At 41.5% G+C, this 15770-nt stretch overlaps 1 protein-coding gene across 1 annotated transcript in view; it reads left to right on the top strand.

Annotated features, from left to right (window-relative positions):
- The window catches only part of HGFAC (HGF activator), a 141276-nt gene that overhangs the window by 87257 nt on the left and 38249 nt on the right, over positions 1-15770 (top strand). The window contains exon 10 of the mRNA XM_089691562.1: positions 1299-1539. Coding sequence (XP_089547688.1) covers positions 1299-1539 — 241 coding nt within the window. The remainder of the gene's footprint in view (positions 1-1298; positions 1540-15770) is intronic.

Here is a 15770-nt window from a genome sequence, read left to right on the forward strand (position 1 = left end):
CAGACTGTGGAAACTTCACACTGGACTTCAAGCATCTTGCAGTGTGTGCCTCTCCATTCTTCCTCCATACTCTGGGTCCTTGGTTTCCAAATGAGATGCAAAAGTTGCTCTCATCAGAAAAGAGGACTTTGGACCACTGAGCAACAGACCAGGTCTGTTTTTCTTTAGCCCAAGTAAGACACTTCTGACATTGTTTGTTGTTCAGGAGCGGCTTGACAAGAGGAATACGACATTTGAAGCCCATGTCCAGGATCCATCTGTGTGTGGTGGCTCTTGATGCACTGACTCCAGCCTCAGTCCACTCCTTGTGAAAGTCCCCAACACTTTTGAATGGCCTTTTCCTGACAATCCTCTCCAGGCTGCGGTCATCCCTGCTGCTTGTGCACCTTTTTCTTCCACACTTTTCCCTTCCACATAACTTTCTATTAATGTGCTTTGATACATCACTTTGGGAACATCCAACGTCTTTTGCAATTACCTTTTGAGGCTTTCCCTCCTTATGGAGGGTGTCAATGATGGTTTTCTGCACAACTGTCAGGTCAGCAGTCTTTCCCATGATTGTGATTCCTACTGAACCAGACTGAGAGACCATTTAAAGGCTCAGGAACCCTTTGCAGGTGTTATGGCGTAATTAGCTGATTAGAGTGGGACACTTTGAGCCTAGAACATTGCACCTTTTCACAATATTCTAATTTTCTGAGATTGTGGATTTGGGGTTTTCATGAGCTGTAAGCCATAATCATCACAATTATGACAAATCACGTCTTGAACTATCTTGCTTTGCATGTAATGAGTCTATCTCATATATTAGTTTCACCTTTTAAGTTGCATTACTGAAATAAATGAACTTTTGCACGATATTCAAATTTTTTGAGTTTCACCTGTACATTTTGGATAGTCTGGCTGGGACCAAATACCAATGAGACATAACTGTGCCCTACTACTTTTATTTATTTAATAAATCAGAAAATATGAGATAGTAGATAAATCATAAAAACCTAAATGAAATCATATGTATAAAAAAAATCATAAAAGCTAAATCTTAGAAAAACTAATAAGCAGACTTTATCATCTTTAGAGTGTATTTAAGAATTTAATTAAGATATCATGATTATGGTTAATAGAACATTGGCAAAAATTTAGGAATCAACGATTTTGTTTATATATTCAAATAAATCTTTCACTAATGTTGCATTCTGTCATATTCTATATACTTACAGTGCAAATTTCACACCCTATACTAAGAAGTCTGTGTTGAATGTAAACACTCAGAAATGTTTTTCTTTGTTTTTTTGCAGCTGATAAGGGTCGGAGAATTGTTATGGAAGATGACTTTGCGGCCACCACATTTGCCAAACCAAAGTGCGGGAAAAGACATGAGAAGCGGGTTATGCTGCGAGGCCGAATTCTGGGTGGTCTTTCAGCACTTCCAGGTGCTCACCCCTGGCTTGCGGCTATATACATTGGGCAAAATTTCTGCTCTGGCTCCCTTGTAATGCCTTGTTGGGTGGTGTCAGCTGCTCACTGCTTCGCCGACAGGTACGATGAGTATTTATAAGGATTATACAAGTGTAACAGAATCATGGAAACTGTCTACTAAGTTACGCCTATCGCCAGGACTGGTTTACCATAGAACACCAAACAAATGTTTCAATAGGAAAGGGAAGATATTTTGTTTTTGTTTTATTGCTGTCTGTGTCTACATTGGATAGATTTCACCTCTGGAACTTTCATGTCATGTGAGAAATATCTTTCTATAGTGTATTTGCAACCTGGAAGCATATTTGGGCCTCAGATAAAATTACTTTAGTGAGTAAGGCATAAAGTGCCCAAACAAACTATTTCCTATGGTAACAGATGCACCTGCTGTATCAGGGACGGACTGACCATTTGGAAACTCAGGCACTGCCCGAGGACCTGGGGTCAGTAGGGGGCCCCATGAGATGCCCCTGGTACCTTTTTCATAGTTTTTTTGAGTTTGGGCAAAGACACAGGGGCCCCATGATCCCCTATTGCCCGGGGCCCCATGAGTTGTCAGTCCGCCCCTGTGCTGTATAAACTGTATGTAGCCTCTGCTACATACAGTATATACCACCGTGTTCCAGCTGTGGGACACAAACCTTCCACACCAGTGTTGCCAACCATCAATATTTTTACTGGCAGCCATTAAAAAAAAAACAGGCAATTTTCTACTGCCAGTAAATGCCTGAGACAGGAAAAGGTTGCCAGTTAAAAATATGGCTGTGACACTCGGCTCAGAACTGCGCATGCGCAGTTCCAGGTCCATAGCTGGCCAGGACCATCCAAATGCCTGCTACAGTGTGTTCCTGTCCCTGAGCTACTTACTTACTATATGGAAAATAAAATAAAAATGTTTTTTGCCTTAATATCTACCTTAAATCACATTGTTAATTGCATATCATACTTGTTTGTAGCCTAAATATTAAACTGTATTTTTTTAACTTTTGGAAATGCCAGCAAAATGTTGGTGTCATGTCAGTGAATTTCAATCTGGTAGGTTGGCAACACTGTTCCACACCAAGAACAAAATCGAATCCAGCTGAGCACCTCTCATCCATTCGTAGGCAGCTTTGTATTCTCTGATAGAATTCAAATGAATACAAAGCTTCCTTTGATTGGCTGAGTTGGAGATGACACCATCTATTCTCTGTCTCCACCAATCGGGGGAAGTGTTGTATTCATTCAGAAAATTAGTATTAACTCAAAATTGCTGAGCAGTGATCAGCCAATTTTGATTTTGTCCCTGGTGTGGGATGGGAAGTTTGCGTGTAAGCAGGTTAGAATTAGATCTTCGTTTTATTAGTTTTTTGCTTTTGGTTTAACTGGTGCTGCCAGTAAAGTCCCACACACAGGGGATTTTCCTTTATTGGTCTCAAATTTAGGGATGATGGCAGCTATTCTGGCTGGGAGGGTAGGGGATAATGTTCTCGTTGTCTTTTGGTGAGATTCTTGGGTCCGACCCCCTGTGCCTGTGAATATTAATTGGGACAGTGGGCCGGGTCAGAGAGAGTGGGTGGCCGGTACCATAAAGACCCCCTGTGAGAGAAGGCTGGTTCACTTCCCTGGCTGTCTTTCTGGAATCCCGAAGATAACATCACCTGGGAAAGGTGTGGGGATGGAGCTGGGGATCTTGTACATCCTAAAAACTTGGGGTTCGTCCCAAAGAGACCAACTTCTAGCACTTGCCTCTGTTGGATGTTGAAACTGCACAGACTCACCTCTGTAGGTATTCTGAGAAACACATTAGTCTGGTTAGGAGAAGGGACTAGGGATTTAGAAAATTAACTGTTCTGTTGGACTTTGTAATGTCACACTTTATTCAGAAAAGCGCAGAAACTTCGCCCTTTGCCTGGTCTGAAGTTGCTCAATGGGGTACAATGCAAATAATGTCATGCAAGTAACTGGCACAACTTTGCATTTAGTCTACAGCATGGGTCACTGCCACATGGAGTATGAAGAATTAACATGCTAAGAGTCACCTTAATGCAAGTTACATATGTGGTTGCTGTGAGCAACAAAGGTACAGATTGAGCAGCCTATCTGTAGAGTGGAATTGCCTCTAGCAGCAAGGGCGATGTTGTCGGTACCCCCTATGCTGCATTCCATCTCCCTTAGCAACTGGAACGGAACTGCACTGCAGAGGTCTCCATCCTTTACAGAAGTACGGGAGTTCAGGAGTAAAAGCCAAGTGCACTTTTGGGGCCTACACTACAGTTGTGCTCAAATGTTTGCATACTCTTGCAGAAATAGTGAAATTTTGCCATTGATATTGAAAATATGACTGATTATGCCAAAGAACTGTCTTTTATTTAAGGATAGTGATCATATGATCAACCGCTCCGTCTCCGCCACCCCCCTCTGCCAATCCCTCCACTGGCTTCCGATTGCGCAACGGATTAAATTCAAAATCCTAACGCTGACGTACAAAGCTGTCCACCATACTGCCCCGAACTACATCACTGTCCTAATATCCAAGTACCGCCCAGCACGCACACTCCGCTCCTCACAAGACCTCCTTCTCTCTAGTTCCCTGGTCTCCTCCTCCCTTGCCCGCCTCCAGGACTTCTCCAGGGTGTCACCCATCTTCTGGAACTCCCTGGCCCAACCCATCAGATTATCACCTACTCTCCTCTCCTTTAGGCGCACCCTGAAAACCCATCTCTTCAGGGAAGCCTACCCCACCCCCTGCTAACTTGCCGACCTCCTCCACTCTTCCTACCACTCCATCCCCCACAGCTATCTCCTCCTGTGCCACCATCCCCTCCCTCCTAGATTGTAAGCTCGAAAGAGCAGGGCCCTCGATCCCCTCATGTTTTGCATTGTATTGGTATTGTTCTGTCACATGTTCTGTCCCCCTTTGTAATGTACAGCGCTGAGCGAACTATCGGCGCTTTATAAATACTGTATAATAATATTATTAATAATAATAATATGAAGCCATTTATTATCACATTGTTGTCTAGCTCCGTTTTAAATCATAATGATAACAGAAATCACCCAAATAGCCCTGATCAAAAGTTTACATACCATGGTTGGCCTTGGTACAGACACACAAGGTGACACACACAGGTTAAAATGGCAATTACAGGTTAATTTTCCACACCTGTGGCTTTTTAAATTGCAATTAATTTATATTGTAAAGCGTTGAGCAAACTGTTGGGGCTATATAAATCCTGTATAATAATAATAATAATATTAATGACTGTGTATAAATAGTCAATGATTTCAATAGCTCTCATGTGGATGCACTGAGCAGGCTAGGTACTAAGCCACGAGGAGCAGAAAAGAACTGTCAAAAGGCTTGTGTAAAACGTAATGGAGCTTTATAAAAATGGAAAAGAATATAAAAAGATATCCAAAACCTTGAATATGCCAGTCAGTACTGTTCAATCACTTTTTAAGAAGTGGAAAATTTGGGGAAACCAAACCAAGGTCAGGTAGACCAAGAAAGATTGCAGCCACAATTGCCAGAAGAATTGTTAGGGATACAACAAAAACCCCACAGGTAACTTCAGAAGAAACAGGCTGCTCTGGACAAAGATGGTGCGGTTGTTTCAAGGAGACAAATGAGCTGCATGGTTGAGTTTCTGGAAAGAAGCCTTTACTGCGCCAATGAGGCTTGTCAAGGTGTTGTCGGGTATATTGTAACCAGGCTTTTTTATGGCATTGATGCTATAAAGGCTTCTTTCTGGCAACTTGATCATGCAGGTCATTCTGTTTCCCTTAGCAACCGAAACTGCACTGCAGAGGTCTCCATCCTGTACAGAGATACAGGAGTTGAAGAGTTAAAGCCAAGTGCATGTTTGGGGACCACGCTATGTGCATGGCAGGGTTCCATGCTGCTACCGGGACTGGTAGTGGAAAAGCTGGACATGTGGCTGTGGTCAGCATTCAGCGCGACCCGCCTAATTGCAAGCTACAGTGGGAAGATGTACATTTGCATGGAGACCCGAGAGTAACTGGAGAACTGTTGTGCAAGTGTACGTGGTGTACGTTCATCTCTACGAGTAGAGGCCCGCTTTAAGGTCGAGTATTCTCTGACAGCAACCTCAACTTTGTCCCAGGGCAAAGTGAAAATGGCACAAAGCAAAGGTACCCCATGTGTGCGAAGAAAAAAGAGAGAGACCCTGTACAAGGTGCCTAGGGTAGCCTAAAAGAACTCACCCCAGGGGTAGGCCTCTCATATTTCCCAGACTTGGCATCCAATGAGTAAATTTGAAAGCATGATTGAAAGTGACAAACAACCACCACTACTACCTCCCTTGTTACAAGTGTCTCACTGCTGGAACACTGCTGTATACTCTATGTAGCTGAGGCTACATACAGTTTATACTGCGTGTCCAGTGGGACAGAAAGCTTGGCCCAAATGAGCAGACTTTCTCCTGGCTGGCTGCTATGTCTTTCTGGACCACTTCATTGGTTACCCATTGCAACGGCAATATAGCTGCATCTCCCACCAACTTACCTGCACATTTAACAGAGACAGATAAAACTTTATTTTGGTGGTATTTATTCACCAATGGGATTTTTATTTATTTTGCTATATAAATGAAAAAGTCCAAACATTTTGAAAAAAAGTGTTTTTCTTATAAAAATGTTGCAAATAAATAATCTTTCTTCATAAATCTTGGCAAAAATTTATTCAGCTATCTTTTTAGTAAAAAAAAAAATAACCCAAATTAGTTTATAACCAAAAATTATAATATAAAAACATTTTTTTTTAAAATTTTTATTTTATTTTTTCATATTATTATTATTTTTTTTTTTTACTGTCATCCTAGCAGTACAGTGACACTGTACTACTTGTGGGGGGTAATAAAGATATTTTTTCTTTTTTTACACTGATTGTTTTTACACCCATAAAGGCTGTAAAAGCAATTATTTCTCCTCTCTGGCTGCATTCTTGCAGCCATTGAGAAATTCTGTGAGAGCTGTGATTGGTCACAGCTTGTCACATGGTACAAGGCTGTTGTGAATTATTTATTTATTTATTTATTTATTTATTTCAGGTACTTATATAGTGCTGTCAATTTACACAGTGCTTTTACATATATATATTGTACATTCACATCAATCCCTAACCCTCAAGGGGTGTACAATCTAAGGTCCCTAACTCACATTCATACATACACATACTATGGGCAATTTAGACAGGAGCCAATTAACCTACCTGCATGTCTTTGGTGTGTGGGAGGAAACCGGAGTACCCGAAGGAAACCCACGCAGGCACAGGGAGAACATGCAAACTTCAGGCAGGTGGTGCCGTGGCTGGGATTCGAACGGAATAGCCTTGTACCATGTTAACTCTGTGATCATTCACAGATTTCACACGTAGTAAGCAATGATTCCAGGAAGTCACATCTTGCTTACTACTATTTATGTGATCACTGATTGGCCAATCAGTGATCACATGAACTTGGACCTCACACAGAGGTCCTGTACAGTGATCAGTGTTCCACTGTGTCCTCCGAACACAGCGGGCACCGGATCGCGAAGCCGTGCGCTCCCAGGGAGTGCGCACAGGCAGTGAGTGCGGGGGCCGTTTGGCACTGCTCCTGTCCGGCCGTTTATGTACATGGGCAGGAAGGGAAGTGGTTAATTCTTGCATGGTGGCCCTCTTACATCTCCTCTTCATCCCCTTTTAAACAAGCCCTATTTGTGATACGCCCTGCATGCACCCCTTTGTAGGAAGAACTTCAGACCAGGCTCTTAAGAAGGTTAATAGTTTACTGAAGAACTCTTGCAAATACAGTTAATTCCAAACTCTCACAGAAATCCTGCAGCTTGACTCTTTCCTTCCTAGCCTCAGGCAGCCAGTTCATAAATCTCCATGTGATAAAGTCTGTTTGCTCAGACAATCCACTTCATCTTCATTGGGGCCCTGCTTGGGTGCCCACAAAGGGGTTGCTCTCTTTGGAGGTGACAGCTACATCAATTCATAGCCCAGCTTGCTCTCCTTTACATGTGCTCAGGAACTCTCAGAACAGAGCCTCCCCCCTTTTTATAGCAACACAGAATAGAGAGCAGAGCCCCGAAAGCCTGGGAAAACACAAAGCCCATGTTAACCCCTTACTGACCGCCTGGGAGCCTGCTTGCTAATCACGATACACGTAACTCAAAGTAATCATAATTAAGCAATAAACATTAGCTTGGTACATAGTCTGTCAAAATAAAAAAAATTATCATTTTGCCCCACATTGTATTATTTATTATTATTTCAGGTACTTTTATAGCACTGTAAATTTACACAGCTCTTTACATATATATTGTACATTCACATCAGTCCGTAACCCTCGAGGGGCATACAATCTAAGGTCCCTAACTTACATTCATACACATACTAGGGCCAATTTTAACAAGATACAATTAACCTATCAGCATGTCTTTGGAGTGTCGGAGGAAACTGGAGTACCCAGAGGAAACCCACACAGGCACAGGGAGAACATACAAACTCCAGCCAGCTGGTGCCGTGGTTGGGATTTGAACCAACAACCCTAGTACTGCCAGGCGGAAGTGCTAATCATTTAGCCACTGTGCTGCCTTGTAAGTACCTGCATACACACAAAATAAATTTATGGGAATATTTTTGTTGAAAAGATTGTTTTTGCCACTGGGTCACTTTAACAAAAAATGAGAAACAGCAGCTTCATTTATTATTTCACTTTAAATGCTTTTTGGCTCATTGCTATTACAAGCCTTAGAGCAAACTTTATCCTCTTGACTAACAATCATCTTATTGCAAAGCTCACCTCTTATCGCTCTTGTAGAAGTTCAGGCTAATCAGCAGAACTCCTCATTGTTCATGGGGTTGTGGGGACATTTGCCAGCAGATTAAACACAACTAGAAATGTTCCTTTCACTTGCTGTAACATATGCCTGATACATGACTCTTTTAATTAAAAGTAACTCCACAAGACCAACTGTGCAGACAAGAAAAGTTAAAAAGTGACTATAGCTGAAATCTCTGATATCTGCCCTGATTGAGGCACAGACATGGCTTTTTCTGCAAACCTTTTCTGCAAACCTTCAAGTATTTGCATTCATACTTTTTTAGGTTTTCTTTAAGTGGCTTGACTTCTTGTTCAAAAACTATAGAAAATAGGTTACAAAGCACAAGCATAACAGTATTTATTTTGATCCACACAGGTCTATTCAATAGAGTTTTTCAGACTTTTGACTTTGATTTGGAAACCGAAATGCAAGAAAATAGTGATTTTGTCCATTACAATCAAGTGTCGGCATTCATTTTGTAATCTGAAAGGTTGGCACTGGAGACAGAGTTTCAGTATCCAGAATGACACCTGACTGATAAGCAACCTTTAAAGGCAGGGTAACAATTAAAGTTATATTAAATATATTTAACGCAGGTTCTGTATTTATGCTTTTCCTCTATTGAGCCCATGCTACCTGCCCCATGACCAAGGCTCACTACATCTTCTACACTTGGCAAACTCAGATCTACAGACCTGCACCATTGTCCCCACCAAGTCCTTAGACAGAGCTCACAGTCCTCTGGAGGAGGGCCTGCCTTCACAGAAGAGTGGCATGACCCACCACAAGTTAGCTGCCCCAGAGACCTAAGCCTGCCTTTGTTACATAGTAAGTCTGGATGAAAAAGGACAAAAGTCCATCCAGTTCAACCATTAAAAAAAAAAAAAAAAAAAAAAGTTATAATCCTATAGCCACAGTTGATCCAGAGGAAGGCCAAAAAACCCCCAGTAAAGCATGATCCAATTTGCTTCTGCAGGGGAAAAATTCCTTCCTGATCCCCAGAGAGGCATTCCCTGGATCAACTTTACCTATAAATGTTAGTATCCAGTTATATCCTGTGTATCCAAGAAAGAATCCAGGACTTTTTTAAAGCAATCCACTGAGATGGCCAGAACCAACTCTTGAGGGAGTCTATTCCACATTTTCACAGCTCTCACTGTGAAGAAACCTTTCCGTGTTTGGAGATTACATTTATTTTCCTCCAGACGTAAAGAGTGCCCCCTTGTCCTCTGTGATGACCTCAGGATGAATAGCTCTACACCGAGTTCACTATATGAACCACTGATGTATTTATACATGTTGATCATATCCCCCCTTAATCTCCTCTTCTCAAGAGAGAATAAATTCAGTTCCTCTAATCTTTCCTCATAGCTGAGCTCCTCCATGCCTCTTATCAGTTTGGTTGCCCTTCTCTGTACTTTCTCCAGTTCCCCAATGTTCTCTTTGTGAATTGGTGCCCAAAACTAACTGTATTCTTACATAAGTGAGTGTTGTGCCTAGAATGACCAAACTTAACTTTGCATTGTCTACAACTATCTGTTAATAACTATTCAGATAGTTGTGAAATTACTTGTGCTGCATAGCAGTGTTGCCAACCGCCTGAAGTGAAATTTACTGACGGGATGCCAAAAATTTAGAGAGAGCACCAATTCTTTTTGCTGGCACAAATCATGCAATTTACTGACACTTCAAAAAAGTACATACAATGACCATTGTTAGTGCAAAACAGTGAAAATATAAAAAATGTAAACATTGCTATTTTCAATGTGTTTAAGGTATAACATAAGGCAAAATACCTATTTCTCCATTTACATGAAGGTCAGGTTAAAATAAACCAGTGGTGCCCCTTCCATAGGTCCCATGTGTAAAGCGCAACTGCACTGCACACATTGTGACCTAAAACACCCTAAACTGTTGTGTTACCAACAGCGGCTGTTAAAGGTATAAAATTTTAAACTGAAATCAGAGAACCATTAAAAATCTTGTCACAATTCTCTGGGAAAACTATAGCCAAACCTGCCCAGGTGGGGCCCTCTTCAGTAACTGTATGACCTAGCCTAGTAAGGAAAGCTATAGGTGTTAATGAAAACTGATCACCTGTAACTGTGATTTTTTTTTTCTTCAAAACTTATTAGGTGCAATTAGAGATGCATCACGTGTGAAAATTGGTTTGGACTCTTGAAAGGTGTCTTAAAAAAAAAAGAAGACAAATCATGTTTGTCTGTGTTGCCCACTTGCCTTATACAGTAGACTGCAAAGACAAAATGTGTGTGTGCTGTATTGGTGTGATGGATAATCACTTAGGATAGATTTACAGCTGCGTAGGCCAGGCATGGGAGCCCATTCATTTGAATGAGCTGCTGTGCCGTGAGAAATGCAGGGAAAGAGTCCCTGCACAATTTTTGGAATCACAGCCCGCACGAGAACCACAGCGGGTTCCAAGTGCGGGTGTGATTTCCAGTGCGTGTGGCATGCCGCAGCTCTGGCTATGTTTCACTGTGTGGGCAGTTGTGGCTGCGGGAAAAGGTGTGGGTCCTGCAACCACCCGCAAAGGTGTGAACCTAGACTTTTTGTTAGATGAGCTAGTTGTCTAGTCTAGTGGTGGTGTCTGTAGAGCCATACAGCTGGTTTCTCAGTGCACTGTAGACTTTAATAGGGAAGAAACAAAATAGTTAATCGGATTGCTGTGACCTCAGTGACAGTCCCCATCAGGGGCGGACTGACAAGTCATGGGGCCCCTGGGCAATAGGGGATCATGGGGCCCCTGTGTCCTTGCCCAAACTCAAAAAAGCCTATGAAAAAGGTACCAGGGGCATCTCATGGGGCCCCATACTGATCCTGGGCCCTCGGGCAGTGCCCGAGTTTCCAAATGGTTAGTCCGCCCCTGGTCCCCATACTTCCAGTTCTCACACAAGTTTCTACACACATAAACAATGTAGACAGTCACAAAACATTGGCTTCCAAAAATGACATAATACCAGACAGAGTTCCAATAAAAGAGATGCAGGAGGAGGTAGTGCCAGTGGCTGGTCAATAACAGTGGCGTGATCGTCAGTCCAGGAGAACCTAACAGCACAAAGAAGGAGAAGGAGAAAACCAAACCTGAGCCTATAGCAGATAATTTATCGAGAAAACACACTGCAACAAATTGTCTATTTCCTTACTGTATGATATAGCTATATGAAGCCAAATTGCTTCAGGACAGGAATTTCAGCAGGTAGGTAGACAGTACTTGTGCATGTAGTGAAGGCAGTTCACGTGATGGAAAGGGGGCTGTGGGCAGTCAAGGCATTGGCAAAAGTGGTGGAACAGGCTGAGACTGGTCAAAGCAGCATGACTGAGAGTCCAGGGAGAGAGGAACCTACCTATGGCGTAAAGCGGAAGAAAGAGAACACTAAACATGAGATGAGACTCACTGGAGCAGATAATTTCTTGACAAAGCACACCACTGCAAATTGGGTATTTGATTACCGTTATCTGAAGCCATTGGGAATGCTTCAGGAGGAGTTGCAGCAGGCGGTGCTTGTAGGCAGACAATGGACCTTGTATTTAGTGTGGTTCACTTGATCCAAGGAGGGCAGCAGGCAAAAGGTGTTAACAGCAGTGGTGGCTTAGGCCATTAAAGCAGGCGTGATTGGGAGTCCAGGGAGATCCAACCTAACAGCACAAAGAGGGAGGGAGGGAGAAGGAGAAAAGACCAAACATGATAGCATTGTTGTTGCTGTAGGTGCTTCTTTACTGCAGTCATTGCTTGCTCCCATAGACTGCTCAATTCTATTGGATTAATTCATTTTTGACCCCAGTAGACTGCTGTATTAATTGCATGTATACATAATTGCCCTAAAGAGAGTAGACTGTTCCATTCATCCATTGCATTCATTTATTATAGCCCTAGTAGTATGTGGACCGTTTACAATTTTGCATTTAAAAATCACCATTTTGCACTCATAGCACTTGTAGTTTGTACTTACACACAATGATATCACAATCTGCAAATTGCAATAATACACACTGACTTGTGTGGGCATTGGGCACTGGGCACGGGTGGCCTGGTCACAGTGTGGCTGTGGTGGCTGGTTCTGGACTGGGCTGTGGGGCCTTGGGCTGGCCTGGGGCTGGAAGGTGTCGGTGGCTGCAGAAGTGGCATTGGCAGGCAGGACTCTAATTTAGGAGGCCAGGGCAGAGGGAAGGCACCAAGAGCAGCAGGTGATGGTGAACAAGCAGGGCAGAACAGCATGCCGAGCAGCAAATGAGTGGAGTGGCCAAGTACCAGTCCTTCAACTGAGAGTCATGCAATACAAATGGCAGGAAATGATGTATGTAATAATAAAGTGCTTGTGAGCCACTAAAATCTAATGTGATAGTGCAATTAAATAATTTGTAATGCTATGGTTCGCTGACATTGATACACACACTCATATAATGTGTAATGTATATCCAAAACTTAAAGTGCAATAGTGTCGCGCTCCACAAAATAATTAATATTGCTAAAATTACTTAATTAATCAAAAATTGATCATACATTGAATACCACTATTAATGTGAATTAAACCAAATATACATTATTCAATAAACAAAAATTAATAATATATTAAATAGGTATACTGATAATATATATAGTGATAGTCCCAAAGTCAATTTATCTATTCCAACAAGTGCTTTTTCTTGCAAACGTGCCCTCCGAATATCAATATGCGCTCACCTCAATGGAAGCGAGTATAGGCTGTGTGTTCAGCACACACAGAGGAGGATTTATACAAGGCTTGTTTTTATTGACAATATTGTGAGTGTTTAGAATACTGTGTGAAAATAAAAGGTGTTACAAGGATAAGGCACTATGTTTCTCTTTCTTCCATATATTTAAACCATGGAGAGATAAGGAGAAACGGAGAGATGGAAAGATAGATCTTTATCCGGCAGCAAATAGAGGGAAAGATCCAAGCAATCTAATCTTTACTAAGGGAGGAGACCATTATGGAAACCCTGGTGGATGGCATACAGAATTACATCCAATCAGCTTGTATACCACTAACAGAGAGAAGATCAATCCTATTATTAAAAAGCTAAGTTTGTCTAATCGAAAGTTAGGCTTCCATTGAGGTGAGCGCATATTGATATTCAAATTTGGAGGGCACGTTTGCAAGAAAAAGCACTTGTTGGAATAGATAAATTGACTTTGGGACTATTCATTATATATATTATTAGTATAACTATTTAATATAATATTTATTTTTGTTCATTTAATAATGTATTTTTGGTTTAAATCACATTAATAGTGGAATTCAATGTATGATACATTTTTAGACATTTTAGCAATATTAATTATTTTGTGGAGCGAGACACTATTGCACTTTAAGTTTAGGAAATGATGTATGGTTTTATGCACACAGAGTGCTGCGCGTCAATGATGTCGTGAAAATGCCCACTGCAACGCACATGCACACCGTAAACGGATGAATGCCATTTGGCCAGCTTTGGCACTGCACAGCCCTCAGAATTTTGAGGGTTTTTTATGGACAGCTGACATCTGTATTGGACATTTACAGGTTGTAAATTGCTCTAAATTTACAAACTGTCCGTAAATTTACGGACAGTTGGCAACCCTGCTGCATAGTGCCAAATCTCCAATGTTGCATAGAATGTGGGAAATATTTGCAGGTGGGACTTCTGAGGTGTTTGTAACTGTTCTGACTCAACTACAAGTCCATAAACTTTATCTCCAGTGATGTATACAGCTATATGATATGGTATTGAATCTATCTCTTGCATTGGGTCAGACAGTTTAACTCAATGAATTAAGTCACATGTTGAGGAAGTCAGATGGGGAAAACCATTTGAATGTTCCGTTTGAAGGAGAATATTCATAGGTAGAAAAACATTAATGTTGTAAGCCTCATGGAAAGATGCATGCAGGTGGGAGGATACAGTGGAATGACTACAGAGAGAGGCAGGGGAAAGGATATACACAAGTATGGTGAGAGAAAGAGCTCAGCTTAGACAGAAAGAGACAGCTTAAAGACACGAAGCAATAATAAACAAGTGATGGTCACAGAGAAATAATAACAAATCAAATAGTGTAACACAACAGTAACCAAAAATGTAAAAGTGTAACCAAAATATATAAAATTTGTGTTTTTATTACAAAATCAGTAGAGAAACTATGTGATTAAAGCTGGCCATACATGGATCGAAATTCAGCCGGTTCAGCAGCGACAGTTGGCAGTTATCTCTATCAGGAAAGTTAACATTATGAGGTGTCTCCTATGGTCTGGCTATGTGCACTCTTGCCTGTGGATGGTGGCAAGTCTGGTGAGCCTCATTTTTGGGATGGATGTTTGTTTTTTAAATTAAGGCTGACTTAAAGTGCAGCTCCACCCAAAAGGGAACGTTGCACTTTAAGGACTGGTCCCCGTTAAGAATTGGCATCTTTGGGGAGTGGGTACCTGTCAATTTTGGGTACCCTCTCCCCAAAGATGTCTAGGTGATCAGAAGTGGAAGTTGGCTCCCTCCCTCCCCGTAGTCTTCTGGGACATGTGACAGGTCCCAGAAGACTATAGGACTAAGGACTATTCAAAATGTGCAGAAGCCGCAAGCTGTCACAGCCGGGTGCCCACACTGAATATGCTGGGGCCGGGAACACCAGACAGCCGGTGAAACGGGCTGCGGGGAGGACACCACGGGATGGAGGGACAGGTGAGTAGGTGTTTTTTAAAAGTCAGCAGCTTCATTATTTTTTTAGCTGTTGACTTTTATTTTTGTACATTTTCCGCTTTAATGCATTTCAACTTTCTCTGTATAAAGTATGTATGACTCCAATGCCTGAAGAATAATAATATTAAAACATGTTGGGTCATCTCACATGGAATTATATTTTTATGATGACAGTAACAGTAATTGTTTTCAGATTCTGTGTGGAAATGCCTTGATGAGTGTTGTATTATGTACATCATATCAGCCATCTATTTTTAATCACGTTTTTTATACTAATCTTGTAATAAAATTTTAAAAATAAAAAGTTTTATATACTTTGGTTTTGTGCCTCAAAAATCTCAACCCAAAATGTTTCCCATTTTTTATTTGTTATTACTCTACTTGTTGCTGTCAATTACTGCAGCAATCCACGGGCCTGCAACTTGGACTTGCCTTCTAGCCATCCCCATCTCCGCCTTTACCCTAGGTTCACACCTAAGCGTTTTCTGCAGCGTTTTGCAAAAATGCAGTACAGTCCATTTAACATGATTTCCTATGTTCACATCTCCGAGTTTTCAACTGGTGCGTTTTTTGGAAAGGGTAAGGAATTTTTGAATGCAAAAAGTTGCATTTTTGGTTCTATAGACTTCAATGGAAACACTGCAGAAAAGCATATATTGCGTTTTTGATGCGTTTTGCATTTTAAATCTGCCTAGCAACAAGAAAAAAAATATGGAAAAACAATGCGGCAAAAACGCAGGAGCAAAAACTCAATGCTGAAACGGGTC

Source organism: Staurois parvus, unplaced genomic scaffold, assembly GCF_062004578.1.
Source record: "Staurois parvus isolate SC_StPar_1 unplaced genomic scaffold, SC_StPar_1.0 ptg000564l, whole genome shotgun sequence".
Taxonomy (NCBI): Eukaryota; Metazoa; Chordata; class Amphibia; order Anura; family Ranidae; genus Staurois; species Staurois parvus.